Raw genomic sequence first — 21,212 nt, forward strand, 5'->3', positions numbered from 1 at the left:
CTTTTCCTCTGATTCCTTGGATCTGTGGTTGTTGGGGAAACGCAAATTAAAGGAAGCCTAGACATCCAGTGGTGATTCCAGGGCTGAGAAGGAGCTCACTGATCCTGTGCTTCCCCCATCCTGTCATGGAGGGAGGGGCCCTGATGAAGGGGGTGGTTCAGGTCATACTGTGCTCCGCAGTTTTAGTGACCCAATTGACTTTTGAGTCAAATGTTGTTTCCCTCTTTTTTGTTTTATTTTAAAATAAAACACAGCTGGACTCAGTGGCGCATGCTTGTAATCCCCACGCTTGGAGGGTGAGACAGGAGGATCGCTCAACCCATGTTAAATGAGTGAATATATGATAGGGATTAGGCTAAGAAGCAGTAATTCTGGTTGACATATTATTTTCTCAATTCTATATCAAATACTTATCACTTTTTGCCTAATTTTAAAAAATCCCCAACTTTTGCATTTATTGTATTTGTTTCTTTGACCTAATTGTCCATGGTTAGATTTTTCAAAGTTTGTCAGAATGAAAATTTTTAAATAATAATTATAGAGCTTCAATTATATGTCAGACACCATTATAGGCATTGGGGAGAAAATGAAAATTAAAAATAGGCCCACATGAACACATTGACATTTTAAAAAGTGGAAGTTGGATCATTTTTACCAGATACAAAGTAGGCACAGTATTTTTTAAATTTTTATGTGGATCACATTGAAAATGGCATACATTCACACAGTGCTTGGTCCCCCCTAGTTCCCTTTCCCCCCTTCCCAACAATGAGTGTCCAGGTTGACCGTGCTACATTCACACTTTAATTTAGACATTTAATCTTGTTTTGCCTGATATATTCACTGATTAATGAGGAGTTTGGCTGTAGATGAACACTTCTGTGTTCTTTTTTATTATTATTATTGTCTTTCTTGTTATTTATTGTTAATCTTTGAAAAAACACCAAGTCCTCTTCTTCCTGCTGAGTCTCTGTTTCCTTCCTGCTCAGCTCTGCCTTGACTTCTCTGGTCTTCCACCTTGACATCTTGTTCCTACTCAGCTGTGCAGTCTCTCCTTCTTGCCCAGCTGACTGAGGCCCCCTCTTCTTCCTGCTCAGCTCCTTCCAACCCAGAACCTTGAGTTCCCTCCCCTTTCACTTTACCATCTTCTTCCTAATTGTATCTTAATTTTAAGCTCAAAAAATCTACATTCATTTATTTAACCAATCTTTGTTGAGCACACAGTCTGTGCCAAGCTTTGTTCTCCACACTCAGGACACAGAAAAGAGTAAAATAAAGATCCTCACTTTTGTGATACTTATATTCTAGAAAAGGCTACTGGTGGAAATAGAAAATAAGCCACAAACACAATAAATAAGCAAACTAATATGATAGGAAATAATGATGCTGTGGAAAAATAGAGTAAAGGGATCCATGAGTGCCCAGGGTGGTGGAGTGAGGACAGGCTGTAATATGTAGTCAAATTTATTAAGTATGCACAGAATTAAGTAGGAATCCCTATGCCCAGCCTAGAACTTAGGAAAAATGTAGAGATGAGGAGTACTCTCAGAGAAGATTTTAATAAAAAAATGTAGGTATGGAATTAAAAAAATAAAAACTGTAAGGAATACTTGTAATGCTTGCATTACTCAATGTATTAGTTTACTTTCTGTTGCTAATAATACAATATCATGGACCAGAAACATATTAAAGAAAAGGAATTTATTTGGGCTTACAGTTCTGGAGGTGAAAGGTCTAGAGGTGCATGTGGTGAGGACCTTCTTGATGGCAGAGTCCAAAGATGGCACAGGGCAAGAGACGAGGAGCAAGCCTGTCTATGAGAGTGTCCTCCCTCTTCTTAATAAAGCCTTCAGGATTCAGTCACGGAGACTCCACCTTCAAGACTCCATCTAATGCTTATCACCCCCCAAAGACCCCACCTCTAAACACCACAGTCAGATTAAGTTTCTACCCCCTTAATTTCTCACAATGGTGATGACACTTCAACACATGAAGCCTTGGGGACACACTCAAACCTTATCCAGACCATAGCAATTAGGTGGAAAGGAAAGTTCTGGGAAGACTCTATGACTTTCCAATTATATTTCCAACCATGTTGAAGATGCTACTTGTAGAAATGTTCTCAATTGTAATCCAAGAAATGTAGGTTACACATGATGGGGAGCTGCCTGATAATAGGGACTTTCATGTTCTACTATATGCAAAGGATGTCACAATGACTTTTGAATAGTTTTAATTTGATTAATTTAGTTTAAATTTTTTTTTTTTTGCAGGTCTGGGGATGAAACCCAGAGGCATTTAACCTCTGAGCTACACCCTCTGCCTTATTTTTTTATTTTTATTTTTTGAGGGTCTGGGGATGGAACCGAGGGGCATTTGACCTCCAAGCTACAACCCCTGCCCTAGGGGTTTTTTTTTGTTTGTTTTGTTTTGGTTTTTGCGGGTCTGGGGATGGAACCCAGGGGCATTCAACCTCCAAGCTACATCCCCTGCCCTATTTTTTATTCTTTATTTTGAAACTGGGTCTCACTGAGTTTGCGGAGGGCCTTACTATTTAGCTGAGGCTGTCTGTGAACCGCAATCCTCGGGTCTCAGCCTCCCAAATGCTGGGATTATAAGCGTGCGCCACCACACCCGGCTCCTGCCCTAGTTTTTATTCTTTAATTTGAAACAGGGTCTCACTAAGTTGCAGAGGGCCTCACTAAGTAGCTGAGGCTGTCTGCGAACCACGATCATCTGGTTTCAGCCTCCCGAATGCTGGGATTACAAGTGTGCGCCACCACGCCCGCCTCTATTGTTTATTTTGAAACAGGGTCTCACTAAGTTTCGGAGGGCCTTACAAAGTAGCTGAGGCTGTCCACAAACTGCAATCCTCCAGTCTCAGCCTCCCTAATGTTGGGATTACAAGCGTGCACCACCACGCCGGCTCTAGTTTACTTTTCTTTGTGTGTGGCACTGGAGATTGAACCCCTGGGCATTCTATCTCTGAGCTATACCCCATCCAAATTTTATATTTTATTTGGAAACTGGGTCTCACTGAGTTGCAGAGGGCCTCACCGAGTTACTGAGGGTGGCCTTGAACCTGTAACCCTTCTATTTCAGCCTTCCAGATTACAAGTGTGTGTTACCACACCAGATTTATCTGATTAATTTTAATGTGTAAATCCATACTTTTGAATACAAATTAGCTTTTTACAATCATCAGTAATGACAATAGGTCTAAAATAATTTATATTTATCTAACAAATAAATACTTCCCCATTTTAGAGAAATGGATAGACAGTAAAGGTCCATTCTAGTTCTATGTTCCTATCATGTCTTCCTCAACCAGAAATATGCCACTAGAAACTATGACTCCCCAAGAGGCATTTATTTACTTATAATAAATATGACATCATAGGAAAACACACACACACACACACACACACACACACACACACACACTTAACCATACAAATGCTTTAACACTTCTGACACGAGAATTGAGGTTTTGCTTTTATTTCCTCTTTCTCTGTTTTACCATAAAGGAATTAGATCATTGGGCCAATTTGTTCAAATAATTGTCTGGAATGAGTTAATTACACCATGTGATTGGAGACTACAGCCAATACTGTCTATAATAGGTATTAGGACATCTAAAACCATCACACATTTTAGCTTTATTTTTTTTTTCTTTTTGGCAGAGGGCAGGAGCTGGGTGAACAATTTGTTGCTATAAATATGCCAGATTGTTGTAGGGCTGTATCCTGTTTGGAAATGATGTCATCCAATATGTCTGTTGGTGGTTAGCAATTTTCTGCCACCCTGAGCAGGCTTATTCTGGTATGGCTTTGTTGTTAGAGAACAAGTCCCCAAAGTGTAACCTACACGGGTTCCTCACTGCCGGCAAGAAAGGCTTTGTGAGTTAGGATACAATTGTCCAGGGCCTTGAACTCAAACCAACCTACGTAGGGACTTGTTATAAGCCACTTTGCTTCTTGTACATTGCACCGGTCCTGGGATTGTTCTATTCGATGAACTATGCTGTGTGTATCATGATGAATGACAGGAAGAAGTTTCTTCCTGCTTTGTTGGTTTAGAACAACTCCCTTTGCAACTGCAGTGTTTGAACCTGGTCAGGTTCAAAGGCTGAGGTCCCACAGCCGAAGCGGAGGAGTAAAAGTCACACTCCGGTCTGCTTCTCACTAGACACTGTGGTATAACCTGAGAGTACCAGGACCAATCGGACAGCCCTGACCCTCAAGGACGTTATAGTGCGATGGGACGCTATCCCATTGTGTCTCAGATGACGTGTGCACCTTCAGATGCATGTACATGTGGGTTTCTTTCCTTTGGTGGGAAACTGGAAATTGTATTAATATTTGGAAAGACATTTGGAACAAGTCCCAAAAGTGCTCCAGGATATAAAATTTTGTCTCTGTTCATGGAAGCAGGCAGTGGGGTCCTCTTCTGAGTAAGCAACACTGAACAATATCTTTACGGAGGAGAAAAAAGAATGACCTCTTCATTTGAAATCACACTGGACATCGCCTCATGGGCTGAATGAGGAGCTGATCGTGCGTACCACCACCAAGGGAGAAAGGCTGGTTTTCGCCAGTGGAATTCTACTCACAAAACCATATCTGCTTTATTAAAAGCTTGGCCTGGGTCCTAATGTTGGGACCACAGAGCGTGCTGTGATTTGACAACTACCAGTGCTTGTGGGAGCACGTTTAAGCTTTAAGAAGCAAACTGCTACAGGACCGTTCAGACTCTGGAGAGGCAAATATCACCCATGGTCATGAGAGGATAAGTTAAAAAAAAAGTCACTAAATCAGCATGTATCTTGCAAAGGATATTAATAGTGTAACATCTACAGACTTTTAGCCACAAATACAAAATCTCAACTTCATTTTTTATATGCTTTTTTTGATCACAACTCACATGGGTAAGCATTTTACATTTCTTAAATTGGGATGGATATGTCATTTTACAATGCCTTTTACAATTAAAATTGTGCCCAAACTATTTCCATGATGTTGCTACGCATTGCAATTGTTTTCTTAGTGACTGCATAATATTCTATTCAGTGAACCAGGCACATGCCTGCAATCCAGCTGAGACGGGAAGAGCACAGGTTTAAAGCAACCTAAGCACATTAGCCAGATCCTGTTTCAAAATAAAATAAAATAGGGCTGAGGAGCTGAATGTGATGATGCAGACTTGTCATTCCAGCACTTGGGAGGCTGAGACAGGAGGATTGCAAGCTTGATACCAGCCTCAGCAACTTAGTGAGGCTCTCTGCTACTTAATGGGACCCTGTTTCTAAAATAAAGAAATACATAAATAAATAAATAGGGCCTGGGGTGTAACTCAGAGGTAGAATGCCCCAGGGTTCCATCCTCAGTACCAATAATAATGATGATGATGATGATGATGATGATGATGATGATAATAATAATAATAATAATAATAAACTACTAAAATAATGTAGGGCTGTGGGTATGGTTCAGAAATAAAATGCCTCTGGGTTCAATCCCCAGACACACACACACACACACACACACACACACACACACACACACACTCTGTTCAATAATCTTATTTTACTTAAGTTTGTTGCCAGCCAAGTTATTAAATAAGATGCTCCTTGGCCTATACTAAAAGGAATTATTAAGAGTTTTCACAAGAAAAAATTCATAGAGTTGGCCCTAAGTATAAAGCTGTATTAACTGAGTCCCTTAGTGAGACAAAACTTACTGATACAGAGTCGCAGGCCTTTACCCAACAGTGAAATGCTTCCTGAGTGTCTTGGCTTGCAGCAGTTATGCAAAATTGTGGCTCAACTAACACGGAAATTAAAATATGTTCTCTTGGCAGCACTTCTTCTCAGAATGGGTCAGGAATGTAGACACTGTTTTCATTGGTAATGACTACTCAGGTTCCCGTTTTTAAAAAATGATCCGATCCCTAAGAATCTGAGCAATGGATTGTTTGCTGCCCCTCCACACCTAAGGAGGGATGTGAAATGAACCCATGTTCTCAGCTTCCTAATCAGGACAGATGATGGGTTGTCACCTTCTGCGGCTGCCATCCTTGCGTGTGTGTGTGTGTGTGTGTGTGTGTGTGTGTGTGTGATATGTCTTTTTTATATAATTTTATTGGTGCAACGCAATTTATCATCACAGTGAAATTCAAAGCGAGCTAAACATAGTGCATACATCACTTCATGTATGTCCCTGTACCCACCCATCTTCCCCTCCTCCTTCCCTGTACGTGTCAGTGAGGGTGGTAGTGAAGCCTGCACGGATATGGCCTTGCTTGGCCTGTTCCCTTCCTCAGCCCTTTTTTCGCCTCCTGCCCACCTTCCTTCCCCTGCCCCTTTCCACCACTGTTCTCTCTCCTCGTTTTAACTGGAGTCCCTTTCTTTTTTTTTTTTTTTTTTGGCGGGTCTGGGGATGGAACCCAGGGGCATTTGACCTCCAAGCTACACCCCCTACCCTAGTTTTTATTCTTTATTTTGAAACTGGGTCTCACTGAGTTGCAGAGGGCCTCACTAAGTAGCTGAGGCTGTCCGCGAACCGCGATCCTCCAGGTCTCAGCCTCCCGAATGCTGGGATTACAAGCGTGTGCCACCACGCCTGGCTTGGAGTCCCTTTCATTTCCTAGCCTTGTTCTAGATTCCACATTTGAGAGAAAACGTACAACCCTTGGCTTTCTGAGATGGGCGTTCTCGCTTGGCGTGATATTCTCTAGTTCATCCACGTTCACTTCCCTGCAAATGACACAATTTTGTTCTTTCTGGCTGAGTAAAGTCCCTTGTGTGTGTAGGCCACATCTTCCTCATCCATCCCTCTGCTCATGGACACTACGGTTGGCTCCACAAGTTGGCTTTTGTGAATTGTGCTGGTATAAACTTGGGTCTGCAGGTATCCCTAGTAGTCTGATCTCTGTTCCTTACTGGCTGTATGTCTTAAAGAGAGACTGGAACATGGTTGATTTTATTTTTTAGGGCTTTGGGAAAAGAGTACAGATAAGGAAACTGAAACATATTAATTAGATAAGAGTAGACGATTGTATTTAAGACATTTTATTTATTTATTTATTGGTGGTACTGGGGTTCCTGGAAACCCTTCCACCTCTGGGCTACACTCCCAGACCTATTTTATATTTTTATTTGGAAACAGGGTCTCTGAAGCTAGTGAGGCTGCCTTCGAACCTCCGGATCCTCCTGTCTCCACCTCCCAAGCGCGGGATTACAAGCATGTGTGCCACCACGCCCGGCTATTTAAGACATTTTAGATAAGGTTAGCATATTTTTAAAGTTAAGTTTAGCCTGGCACAGGAGCACACATATGTAATCCCAGCTACTTGAAAAGCTGAGATAGAAAGATTACAAGTTCAAGGCCAACTTTGGCAAATTAGAGAGACCCCATCACATAATAAAACATAAAAGGAACCAGGAGTGGTAATGCACACTTCTAATCTCAATCCTTGGGAGCTTGAGACAGGAGGGCTGCAGGTTTGAGGACAGCCTCAACAACCTAGTGAGACTTGCAACAGCCTTACAAGACCCTGTTTCGAAACAAAAACACAAAAAGGGCTTCGGGGGGCAGCTCAGAGGTAGAATGCCTCTAGGTTCAATTCCCAGGACCATAAGATAGTAAAATATATAAAGGGCTAGGAATATAGCACAGAGGGATCAATCCCTGGATTTGCAAGATAATAAGTTGAGTGTATCAGGCTAGAAACTTATTTTCTATTATTTTTACTCTGATGACCTGATGAAATTATTGCTATGACCCTGAGCAATAACATAAGCATCGTTTTCAGTCTTGCCCATTTTCTACCTAGAATGATTAGATCGGCCTTGCCTGCCTCATGAAACTGCTGTATGAATCTCAAATGAGATCACGTAAACTGTGAAATCCCTGGTAAGTTCCAGGTAGATGCTACTATTAGTCATCGATAACCATGACGAGTGGACTGTGTCCAGACTGCATCACTAGACAGTGCTGCGCTCCGGGTGTGTCAGGCAGGAATGTGATATAATAACGCCAGTCCGGGCCAGGGATGTATTTGTCCTTGAATAGATAACCTGGCCACGTTACTTAACTGTGCACCTTTACCTGTGGAAAGCGTGGGTAAGACCAGGATGCTGGGTCCAGAAGGAATCATTACCTATAGAATTGGTCAGGAAGAATTCCTTCCTCTAAGATTTTTGTGTGCTTGAGTGACACATGATGATACCAGTTTGAAAGTAGCCATTTCCAGGAATAAAAGAGTGAGTTAGCAAAAATGAAAGATCGAGAGCCGGGCATGGGGCTGTACACCTGCAACCCTAGGACTTAGGAGGCTGAAACAGGAGAATCACAGGTTCATGGCTAGCCCCAGCAACTTAGCTGAGACTCTCAGCAATGTAGTAAAAACTTGTTTGAAAATAAATAAATAAATTAATTAATTAATTAATTAAATGAAAATGAAAGGGCTGGGGTAGGAGCATATTTTGGAGGTAGAATGTCCCTGGGTTCAAACCTCAGTATTCCTTCCCCCACAACAACACCAAAATAAGGACCATTCTGTGACTCTATGGGAGCATCTTCCCCACTTGAAAACCCAGGCTTGATTTCAAGAGTGTCCAGGTTGTGTGGTCGGTTTCTGCTGCAGGGAGTAAACCACACCGCTTCCTCCCTTGATGCCACCGACAGACACATGACTCAGTTTCTGTGGTCTGAGCTGAAAGATAACCAAGTAAGCACATTATCACAACCGCCGGTTACACTTTATATAGAGAGACTGACAATTTTCAGTCAGGCACATTTAAAAAAGGAATTAAGCTGGGCATGGTGGCACATGGCTGTAAACCCAATACCTGGGAGGCCGACACAGGAGGGCCGTAGGTTCGAGGACAGCCTCAGCCTGTCGTGAGACTCTTATCAACCTAGTGAGACCCTGTTTCAAAATAAAAATAAAATAGGGCTGGGGGTGGAGCTCAGAGGTACAATGCCTCTGGGTTCCATCCCCATTACTATACACAAAAATACACGAATCATTGATAGTAAGATAAAAAGGAATTGTATAGCTTTTATTTGTTCTGCTGAAGTTTAGGAGGGTGTATTTTCCTATTCTCTTGAGTACAATTTTGTAGCCTTCCTACAAATAGTTATTGGAGGTTTGGGAGATACTTCTGTGTTCACCGTCTTACAATACAAATCTCCTCAGATAAAGCCATACATATCTGTCCCAGGTAGTCAGGAGATAATTGATTGCATCATTATCCTGTTGGCCTGATTCTGCCTAGTTAGCTGAGGCTCAGAGGCCGATAGGTGATAGATTAACTCAGGCCCCTGGGAAGCATTTCAATGAATCACAGCTCCAGGGTCCAGAGGATTTTTATGGTATTTGGAAAGAAACAAATGATAACAACATCCATACTTTGGGGAAAAGGAGTGGAGCATGGGTCGTTTTTATTTTTTAAACCTTAAAAAATCACCTAAAGGAAACTGAGATCATTCATCCTAGAGAAAAGGCTATCACATGTGAGATATAGACCAGAGACCCACTGAGTAATCAGAAAGGGAAAATTAGTTCAACCAGGATTACAGCTGAGGATTTACGTCCAATGACGCCTGTCTCCGAAAGGTGGGAAGGGTCTTTTCCATGGATAGGAGCCTAGGTTTTTAGAATGGTGTGATTGAATTTATCTCTTTACCCCCTATGTTTTTGTTGTTGTTGTTGTTGTTTGCGGTACTGAGGACTGAACCCAGGGGCATTCTATCTCTGAGCTACACCCACAGCCCCATTTTTTTATTCTTTATTTTGAAACAGGGTCTCACTGAGTTGCAAAAGGCCTCACCAAGTAGCTGAGGCTGTCCATGAACCGCGATCCTCCGGTCTCAGCCTCCCGAATGCTGGGATTACAAGCGTGCACCACCACGCCCGGCTTGTTTTTGTTTTTAATACAGCTTCATCATAGTACTATTTTTATACTTTTATTGGTGCAGTATAATTATACATTATACTTAGGTAATAGGAATGTACATGCCCACAACACCTGGAGCACTTCCAGGTCCCACCCACCCCTCACTTTCCCCATACATGTCTTTGAGATTGGCATTGGTAATTTGATATATGCATGTAACATTATTTCATTTTTTCATTTTACCTTCTTTACATTTCTATCTCCCCTCCTCCCTTCTCTAAACCCCCTCCATCACCCCACTGGAGTCTCAGCTCTGTTTTACTTTAAATGTTAGAAATTTGTTCCCTGTGCTAAATTATTAATCTGCCATACTCTGCTTTAGACGACACAATCCCAACTCCAGTATCTGAATCTACCTGGAGCAAATCTGATTCTCTTTTACACTGCAGATCTTCAAATAGATAAAGATCTCTTCCTTCTGTTTTTTTTTTCCCGAGGGCCATGAGATTTCTCTTAAATTAGTGTGTAAAGTTAGTAGAGGAGGAGGGACAGAAAAGGGGAAAAGACAGAAAGGAGAGAGGAAAGGAGGGAGAAAGATAAGGAAGAAAGGAAGGAAAGATGGAAGGAAGAAAATCCACTTCCTTTATTTTAAAGTGTTTAAAAATATTTTGGTGCTGAGCAAGAGCTATAGGTATGGAACAATAAACTCAGAAGAGTGACTCTCAGAATCCCCCTATAACTGTTCTTGGCCATGTTGTAAGCCACATTTTTGAGATCCAACCTTGCCAGCTTTGTGGACACCAGTATCACACCTCTGAGTTACACTAATCTCAAAGTTACATGAAATCTCAGGGCTTGGGGGCTTTTTTTCCTTCAAATGCACATTTGTTTATTCGGTGTATTCACCTGTCATTTGTTGCTTATATACTGTGTGTTGGGTACGTATCATTTACTTTTGTGTTTTTGGAATAAGTGCTGCATTCAATTATCCATATTATACTTCATTTTCAATCCTGATTACGTAATCCAGTGAACTGTGAAGAACTTGAAGGTAAAAATCTGATATACTGGCCCATGCTTGTAATCCCAGCTACTAGGGCGGGGGCTGAGGCAGGAAGATCACAAGTTCAAGGCCAACCTGGGCAACTGAGCAAGACCTTGTCTCAAGATAATGTTTTTTAAAAGGGTTGAGGACACAGCCTAGTGGTCAAGCACTGGCTAGCATGTGTGAAGCCCTGGGTTGAATCCCCAGTGCTCCAAAACACAAAAACAAAAATGCTTATATGTTTGGCTATATAAGGACTTAGTAGGTAAATAAAATGTGATAACTTATTGACATATATAGTGTATGTAGATGTTGATATATATACACACAATTGGTATGCATATAGGCATATATATATATATATACTAATAATGCATATTTGTGTGTATATATATTCTTTTTCTAAGTAACTGAAAATGTACTACCCCACAGATTTCCCTCTACAACGTCAGTGTCAGTTCCTCAGCCCTTTAGCCAGCACCCTTCATTCGGGTGAACTACTTTGCTGTCTATTTGCATTTTCCGTCTATCTAAACTTCTTCAGTGTGTCAATCCAGATCATACGAGGCGCTCATAATCGCCTGGCTGAAGTCTAGATACAGGATGTCTCCAACACCCTTCTAATCTACCAATCTAGTCCGTTGAAAGGAAGTGAGCCCAGTCTCTCTTCACTTGTTCTAGTAGTCACCATTACCACTTCCTTTTCTCTGTTGACAAATAGTCTGTTAATTTTTATCAACAAGTCAAAAATTCATGAGATGACTGCTCTTGGCTGGGCAATACATGAGGCATTTTTTCTATTTTTTTCTTTTTCTTTCTTTTTTTTTTTTTTTTTTTTTTTTTTTTTTGTGTGTGTGTGGTACTGGGGATGGAACCCAGGGCCATTCTACCTCCGAGCTACATCCCCTGTCCTATTTTTTAGCCTTTATGTATTTTTTGAAACAGGGTCTCACTGAGTTGCAAAGGGCCTTGCTAAGTAGCTGAGGTTGTTGGGGGAACTGCCATCCTCCGGTCTCCACCTCCAGAATGCTGGGGCTACAAGCATGCACCACCACGCCGGGCCCCATGAGGCATTTATTTTGTGTGGTTAAAAAAAATATTCTCTTCAAATAAAGTCCTCCATAAGGAATTCTTTTTTTGTTTGGTATTAGGGATTGAACCCAGGGCATTCTACCTCTGAACTATACCCCCAGCCCTATTTTTTATTATTTATTTTGAAACCGGGTCTCACTAAGTTTGGGAGGGCTTCACTTAGTAGCTGAGGCTGGCTGCAAACCTGAGATCCTCCTGTTTCAGCCTCCCAAGTATGGGGATGACAAGTGTGCGCCACCATACCCAGCTTCTTTGTATTTTTCTGCTAAAACTACTGCTGGCTGCAAACCTGAGATCCTCCTGTTTCAGCCTCCCAAGTATTGGGATGACAAGTGTGCACCACCATACCCAGCTTCTTTGTATTTTTCTGCTAAAACAACTACACCCTTGGGTCCCTGGATCTTCATGAGGTATACACATATTTTCTTGGTTGGTGTTCTTCTGTTTCTGGTGGATCTGTGTCCACTGACACAGATGCAACTTGGAAAATATATTAATATTTCAGTAGTTTACAAATGATAGCTCAGGCACATCTGGCAGTTTATCAAGTTATTCTCAGTACTTGGGGTTAGTCACCATAAGAGTTATCCTTGCTAGTGTCATAATAAATATTTGCTTAGGTTGGTCATGTATAAATAGGCATTTAAATAAAAATTGAAACTTTCATGACCGTTTTGTTAGAATGGGCACCATTCGTTATTAGTCCCAGTGAGGGGGGTTTCACTAGTTTTGTTTTATTTTTTAGTAATGTCATGTAACCTCCTATCTGGCCCTCAATCTGCTCACTTATAAAATGAGGAGTTTGGCCTAGATAATCCCTGTTCTCTGATCAAATCTGGAATTATAGGAATCTAAACTCCGAGAAGGAAATTTCCTTTTAGAGTAACTTTAAAATTAAGCCCCCCCCCCCCCACACACACGTCAACCTAGTGACAGCTGAATAAGAAGATTGGATTGCACCAATGTCAATGACATGGTTACCATATTGTACTATGGAGTTGAAAGATGTCTTCTTGAGGGAAACTAGGTAAAGAATATGTGGGGCATCTGAGTATTTTTACAATAGTATGTGAATCTAAAATGATCTCAAAATAAAAAGTTTTCAAACATGAAAGGATAGAGTGTTAAAACAGGATGTGGAAGTGAGTGGGCTGGACCACACACTGACCTAAGCTACCCAGCATTCCTGAAACTCAATTTCCTGGCCCCCTCTCGCTCTCTTTTTTGGTCCTGGGGGTTAAACTCAGAGTCATTCTGCCTCTAAGTAACACCCCCAGCCCAATTTTATTTCTTATTCGAAAACAGGGTCTCACTGAGTTTTGAGAGCCTCGCTAAGTTGCTGAGGCTGGTTTTGAACCTACGATCCTCCTGTCTCAGCCTCTCTAGTACTGGGCTTACAAACGTGTGCACCATGCCTGGCTTCCTTGCCCTCTCTTGAGTGGAGAGGTTACTTCCTACCTGATAGGAGGGTTGGCAGGACTATAGAGACGTGGTCCCCACTGCGTGGGAGAGACCCGGTGTTGGCCACCTTCCCCTGTGGGCCTCCTCCTTTGTTCTAGAGAAGAAACGAGGGCACGCAGCTTCACCAGAGCTCTATGCAGGAAAGGCACCTACAACCTGGCTCCGAAGACAGTCCAGATGTGCAGAAAAAGAAGCCAGGGAAGCGGCCGTGGCCGAGCTGTGAGTGAGCGATGCTGTTACATAACTGCCACACATCACCAGGCAGATCGGCTGACGTGGCTTGGCACAGATTACCGGTAAAATAAAACAACAGCGCAGCGTCCAAACCCCATCCTGACACGGCAGCCAAATCTACAGTGACTCCCCAGGCTTTGAGGCTTCAGTGTTTCAGTTCACTCAGACGTGTTATAAATCCATAAAAGTGGAAAAAAACAAAAGCAATTCCTCTCTGGCCGGCCCCCTGGATAACTGTCCCCAAAAGGGTTGGAGAAACTTTCCTTCCCTTGCAAAATTCTCAGTCACGTCTCCCAAATATGCATTTTCCATGCAGCTGCATGGATGAGAAAATAGAGACTGTGGAGAATGATGCTTTTATATACATTAATCGGTCCTGGGATGTAAGCATTGAACTAGTGGCCAAAATGTGTCCCCCACATGCTCCCGAAGATGCTTACAGCTTCCCAGGGCTCTGTCTATGCCCCTGAGCTGCTGAATGGTTTATTAGTGAGTTGGAGAAAAACACAGAAGAGAAACTTAGCGAAGTTTCTAATGATACTTAGGTGAAAGGCAATTATGGGATGGGATTACAATTTTTAAATGGCTTTGGCAGGCTGTGGTTGACTAGGCTGAGCACACTATGTTGTAATTTAATAGGGATTAAGGTTAAAATCTCCCCTTAAAAGTCAGGAGCAGACATAAAATTTAGGAGAGGCTTAGATTGGCCAGAGTTTTATGTGAAAAAGGTGTGGGGAATGTACTGGATTACAAGAAAGAGATGAGTCAACAGTATGATGTGGTTGTTAAGAAAGAGGTTAGAAATCAGAACATGGAAAGCAGTCCTTCTACTTCACAAAAGGTATGCTCGTCAGAGAGTACCTAGCACACTGTACTCAGTTCTAGGGACCAAGTTTTAGAAATGTGTCAGTAAATTAGAATGTACTGCTGAGGGAAGGAAGGAAAAGAAAGAGTCAAATTGAAAAGATCCAAAAAGACATGCTGCTTAAAGAACAGTTGGAGAAAAATAAGTCTATTCAGCAGATTACTATATTTTAGAATCTGGAAGAGAAGCAAACTTGTGTATTTTACTCTGAAAGGCAGAAATGGGATTGACGACAAGCCGGGTGTAGTGGTGCACACTTGTAATCTTAGTACTCGGGAGGCTGAGACAGGAGGATCGGTGTTCAGAGCCTCAGCTACTTAGGTCCTCTGTAACTTATTGAGACTCTGTTTCAAAATAAAGAATAAAAAATAAGGCTGGGGGTGTGGCTTTGAGGTAGAATGCCCCTGGGTTCCATGTCCAGTACCGCAAGAAAAGGGGGGGGGATTAATGGGAAAGAGACAGAGACAGAGATAGAGCGACAGAGACAGAGAGAGAGGAGAGAGAGAGAGGAGAGAGAAAGAGAGAGAGAGAGAGAGAGAGAGAGAGAGAGAGAGAGAGAGAGAGAGATCATGAAAGCAGAGTTTGGCTCCATCGAAGGAAAAATTTCAAATAATTAGAGCAGTTCAGTGAGGAGAAGAACTGCTTTGTTAAATTGTGAGCTTTCTGTTGCTGGAAATATTCAAGCCAAGGCCAAATGAGTGTTTGTCTGGGGCGCTGAAGGATCCCAACATGGAAGGATATTGAGGGAGGTGACCTTGAGGATCATTCCAACTCTCATAGTGTATGATCTAAGTAAGTGTGAACGCCAAGGCTGCTCTCGACATGCCAGAGCCACTTTTTCAACTCTTGGCTCTGATATGAACCAGCTGTGTGACCTTCAGCTAAGAAATTAACCACTTTTTGCCCCCTTTTCATCACCCATAAAATAAGGGAGCTGAATCTGATGACGTCTACGTTGCTCCTTAGAGCATCTGCCTCCGTGAGCATTCTCATAATCACATGTCGGGCTATTGGGGCGGACAGCTGCCACTTTTCTCAGTTGGTTTGCAAAGAGGCCCAAAGACAGAAATCATCGTTGATTCAAGGGGCCATTAAGTTCAACTCTCATTTTGCTTGCTGGTCGTTAGAGGGCCGTTCTGAACCTGAAATTCGTTCCCTTAAGATCGGAAGCAGGAAGTTGATCAAATAGCAGATAATCTGGTTTCTCTCAAACACCTGTACATTCTGGTGGAGTTCAGACACGCCTTTGCAAACGACTTAAGAGGCATGAAGATCGTATAACCATTGTAGCGCAGTTCTGTCTTTTACGAAGCAAACTCTTGTTCTTGGTTTGCTTAATGATCTGGCAATTGCTATTTAGCTTTATTTACATGCGTAAAAACAAACATTCATGAGGCGACCTACTCTGTGGCAGATTTGTTCTAAGGGCTTTATATAAATCAATTTATCAGCTTTTAAACTGAAAAGCGACTAAAGCATTGGTAGATTAGATTCCTTTTCGCCTATGAAAAGGGAGTAGGTAAAATCCAGTTTGTCCGTCTTATGGGTAAGAAGTTGTCATTCTCTAAAGGTTCATGGCTCATTTGTGGTTCATTTGATTACTAAGACTTCTTCTCTGCTGACGTTAGGGTACCTCACGCCCGCCACCATTGCATTCTACCTCTCTTTCTAGTCCTTCTTTGACTTCCCTCTGATGCCCATATTATTGTGTTCAAATCCCATTTCTCAAGCCAGGCACAGTGGTTCATGCTTGTAAACCCAACACTTGGAAGGCTGAGACAGGAAGATCACAGGTTTGAGGCCACCCTCACCAACTTAGTGAGGCTCTTTGCAACTTAGGGAGACCTGGTTTCAAAATAGAACAATAAAATAGGGCTGGGAATACTCGCAGAGGTAGAAATTCTCTGGCTCAATCCCCAGCAAAACACACACACACACACACACACACACACACACACACCCCTATTTCTCTATTTTTTTTTTTAAAGATCTTTGGCGATGCAGCTTCCAGGGTGGGTGTTATGGTTTGCTTTGATCAATATAGAAGGTGACAGACAGCGTTTAAAGTATCTGCTCCAGTAATGGAGGTCAGCAAGAGAAGAAAGAAAAGGGATGCTTTTTGTAAAGACGTGAAGAATTTAAAACTTCATTCCTTGGCTGGAGAATGTGGCCATACTCACCCTGTCCAAATACAGTGCCATATTTCCTTCCATCTCTTTGTTTCCTTAAGTTGGAAATTAAAACATCTGTTAAAAATAAGAGCACATGAGTCAATTTTGAATCCCAATGTAGTAATTATAGTTTCCATCTCATTTGGTAAAGTCCCTCCCAGTGTACTGAGCTCTGTATCACGGTCCCTGCAGGGGGAGAACAGTACCAGTGGTGTTGTCAATTTTATACCAAAACCTTATTTTTTGTTTTCCAAACCTCTGAGGTTAAACACTGAATCAGTTGCCAAGCCAAGAAAAATAGCAAGGAAGAAAATACTCTAATTCGAACACTTGATTCTTGGGACATGCCTGTTTTCTGATTTTCAGTTATGACTACATCTCTGAGTTGATATTAGAAACATCATTTCTTGTTCTATATTTTTTAAGGTAAAGCAACTGGGCTTTCTGGTGTCCTCCTGTGAAGAATTTTGAATGAACTCAAATAGAGGCTATGCCCTAGATTGTGTTTTAAACTCTTTCCTAACTTTCTGAGGACCATGATGTGTTAAGCCAATCTCAAAAGAGTTATGCTTAATCTATTCACTGATTGTCACCTCTCAGAAAAGATTGATCCTCTCTTAATTCTGCCGAGTCTCTATATCAACTATTTCATCCTTGACTGATTAATCCCACCATCGAAAGCTATGATTGTTCCCCCAGTGAATAGAGCCTCCAGTTGACAAATTTAATACCCATGGATAAATTTAGAATATATGCTGCTGATAATAGAACTTTGTGCCCTAAGGTGGGAGGGACAGGAAACTTGCCCCTTTTCTTCTCTTTACTTCTTCTTGCCAAATCTGATTTCTTTATTGCTTCATTAGACTATATCTTTTTCTGGTGTTGGGGATAGAACCCAGAGCCTCTTCTATGCCTAAGGACACATTGTGAACCACTGAGCAACACTCCTAAAGTTTATCTCCCCACTAAGATGTCTACGATTCTGTCCTCATTGTGTCCTCCAAGAGCTAGTTTTCTGTGATGAAAAAGAAGACCCTTGCATGCCTATGTGATCTGTGAAAATTTGAGGTTATTTAGACCCAGTTCTGGCCACCATACCTAAGATTTTTACCTTTGGATAATCATTTCTTGGTGGTGGGATGTTACTTCTCAGATAGAACATCACTTAAACTCCGATATTTTTGGAAGAACAAGCCCATTAAAATGAGAGGCACTGCAGTGTGACGGTCAAAAGCAAGCTCAGCGTCAGGCTGTCTGAGTTCTCAACCAGGCCCTACCCCTGCCTAGCTAGCTGGTCTTAGGCAGTTAATTCATCTTCCTGTGCTTCAGTCTCCTCATCTGCAAAAATAATTAGATAATAATACTTCTTCAGGGGTTTTTGTTAGGTCTTAATGAAATGTGTGAAGTGCTTAGAGGAACAACATCCTGCTACATAAGTGTTAGCAATTATTGTCTGTCATTTGCATAAATTAGCATGTGATATAGATGTCCTCTGGACAGAAAGCTGATATTAGAACACAAAAAAGTTGGAGTTTTGTTTGAGAAACCAGGAGGGGATACTCTGGACCCAAGAGGCACTGTTAAGAGAGATGGCCTGTGTAAGTGACATGTTAGGGTTGATCGCACACAGTCACGGGGTGCCTGAGGGGAGTTAGGGGAGCATTTATAAGAGAGAAAAAGGAAGATTGTATTAGTCTGATTTTTCATCGCTGTGACTAAAATACCTGACAGGAATGACTTTGAGGAGGAAAGGTTTATTTGGCTCTCGGTTTCAGAGGTTCAGTCCATGGTTGGCTGACTCCAGCTTCATGGTTGCCTGATGTCATGGCGACAGGGTGTGGCACAGGATAGCTGCTCAACTTACGGCGGCTGGCAGCAGGGAGAGCTAGAGAAAGCAGGCAGGCACAGAGATAGTCATCAAGGCCACACCCCTAGTGACCTGCCAACCACGCCTCACCTCTGAACCTTGAGGCACATGAACATTTTAGGAGACATTTCAGATTTGAACCATGACAGAGATGAACCCACTTTTTTTTTTTTTTTTTTGTACTGGGAATGGAACCCAGGGGCATTCTACCTCTGAGCTACACTCCCAGCCCTATTTTTTTTTTTATTCTTTATTTTGAAACAGGGTTTCACTGAGTTGCAAAGGGTCTCACTAAGTAGCTGAGGCTGTCAGTGAACTGTGCTCCTCCTGTCGCAGCCGCCCAAATGCTGGGATGACAAGCGTGCACTACACCTGGCTAATGAACCCACTCTTAATACTAGCCATTATGATCAGCAACTGATAGAATTGATCGGCTAGGATGGTGAACGAGTAATGTAATGTACACCTGCAAGTGAACTTGTTTTGAGGTGGGTACTGGGGATTAAGTTCAGGAGCATTCTATCTCCAAGCCATTTTATTTTATGTCGTTTTTATTTTGAAACATGATCTTGTTAAGTTGCTGAATCTGGCCTCAAACTTGCTGTCTTCCTGTCTCAGCCTCCGAAGTACTGGGATTACAGGCATATACCACCATGCCCAACTGCAAATGAACTTTTTTTTTTTTTTTTCCGGATCTGGGGATGAAACCCAGGGGCATTCGACCTCCGACCTACACTCCCTGCCCTGGTTTTATTCTTTATTTTGAAACAGGGTGTAAGTTACGGAGGGCCTCACTAAGTAGCTGAGGCTGTCTATGAACCGTGAACCTCCAGTCTCAGCCTCCCAAATGCTGGGATTACAAGCGTGCGCCACCACGCCCGGCTTGAACTTCGAATTAAGTACTTGCTTAGCTTTTTCTCTGTCATAATTTCATAAATTAAAAGATAATGCTACATCTCCGCACCATCATATTTGAAGAATCATGGAAAAACCTACACTAGAGCATTTTGCTTTGCTAACTGCCCGCTCTTCTCTCCTTTAGATTACATGAAGCAGACGACATTCGAAGCCCAAGCCTTTTTAGAAGCTGTGCAGTTCTTCCGACAGGAGAAGGGTCACTATGGCTTGTGGGAAATGATCACTGGCGATGAAGTCCAGGTAACCCAGCGCTCAGAATTTTTGAATCCTCTCTCTTTCTGGATGGTAGGAAGTCAGGGGCATTTTAATAAACAATCCATAAAAAGCTGCAAAATGGAAGATGTAGTGCCAAAGATCATTTCTCTCTTGGCAAGCAGCATTTGAGCAGCAAGTGGGCATCTACTACTGGAAACACCAGACCATGCACTAAACAGGCCAGCTTCATTCAACTACAGGGAAAGAGCTGGCCCCACTGTCTTTTATCAAAAACAAAACCAAAGGCCTGTTTTCAATGACCTCACGTTTCTAGACTAGAGGCAAATATGAGTGTAACATAAGGAGAGACTTAGTCGTCAGATGTGCACTTAAATCTTGCAAATTATTCAACCTCTTTTAGTCTCAGATTAGTTGGGGAAAAAATGAATAATGATGATAGCCTTGCAGAGAATTAAATACAATGCTATTGGAGAAGGATTTGACACATGGCCATCTTTATCGATTGAAAGAAATATAAATGAAGTAATAAAGAGAAATGCATTAGCCAGTTTTCTACTGATTTCGTTTATCTTTTCTAGTTTTCTGTCCTCTCTGGTCTCTCATAACATCCCATGACCCCGAGGAAATGCTGACTGTGGTTGATCTCAGGCGTGGTGGCGCACGCTTGTGATCCCAGCATTCGGGAAGCTGAGACAGGAGGATCATGGTTCGCAGACAGCCTCAGCTACTAACGGAGGCCCTCCGCAACTTAGTGTGACCCTGTTTAAAAATAAAAATAATAAGAAACAGGGCAGGGGGAGTAGCTCAGGGGTTGAATTCCCCTGGGTTCCATCCCCAGAACCGCAAAAAGACAACCCCACAGAATTATAAATCTCCACAGGAGACCCTTTCATGATGTGGCCCCCGCTTCCATGATGTGCCATTCCCGTGGCTGATCCAGCAAGAGAAGCCTAGGTTTGGGCATTATTCAGTTATAGGAATACAGTGTCCGAATCTCTCTCTCCCTCTCTCCCTCTCTTCCTCTCTCTCTTTCTCTCTCCATGCATATCTTACAGTACTTTAGGGGACTGCTGAAAGCTGTTATTTGGTAACAATATTTGGGAAGTGCCAGATGGTGCCTTGGCCTTTGTATAGTTATTAGAACCTAAAGCCATTTTTTTTCATAATACTGAAGCTGTTTTTTTTTTTTTTTTTGCCATGTGTACTAGAATCTTCATCTCCCTTCCTCTCCTTTATTTTACTTCTTTTGTGTGTGTGTGTGGGTATGGGATGGAACCGATGGCCATTCTACCTCCGAGCTACACCCCCAGCCCTGTTTTTTATTCTTTATTTTGAAACAGGGCCTCACTAGGGCCTCCCTAAGTAGCTGAGGCTGCCCGCGAACCGCGATCCTCCAGTCTCAGCCTCCCAAATGCTGGGATTACAAGCGTGCGCCACCACGC

At 42.2% G+C, this 21,212-nt stretch overlaps 1 protein-coding gene across 1 annotated transcript in view; it reads left to right on the forward strand.

Moving 5' to 3' along the window:
• NIBAN1 (niban apoptosis regulator 1) overlaps positions 1-21,212 on the forward strand; it is a gene marked incomplete at both ends in the record, with an annotated part of 141,502 nt that overhangs the window by 88,581 nt on the left and 31,709 nt on the right. The window contains one exon of the mRNA XM_080698752.1: positions 19,679-19,794. Within this exon, the coding sequence (XP_080554878.1) occupies positions 19,679-19,794 (116 nt within the window). The remainder of the gene's footprint in view (positions 1-19,678; positions 19,795-21,212) is intronic.

The sequence above is a fragment of the Muscardinus avellanarius genome, assembly GCF_963383645.1.
Source record: "Muscardinus avellanarius genome assembly, chromosome: 7".
NCBI classification, from domain to species: Eukaryota; Metazoa; Chordata; class Mammalia; order Rodentia; family Gliridae; genus Muscardinus; species Muscardinus avellanarius.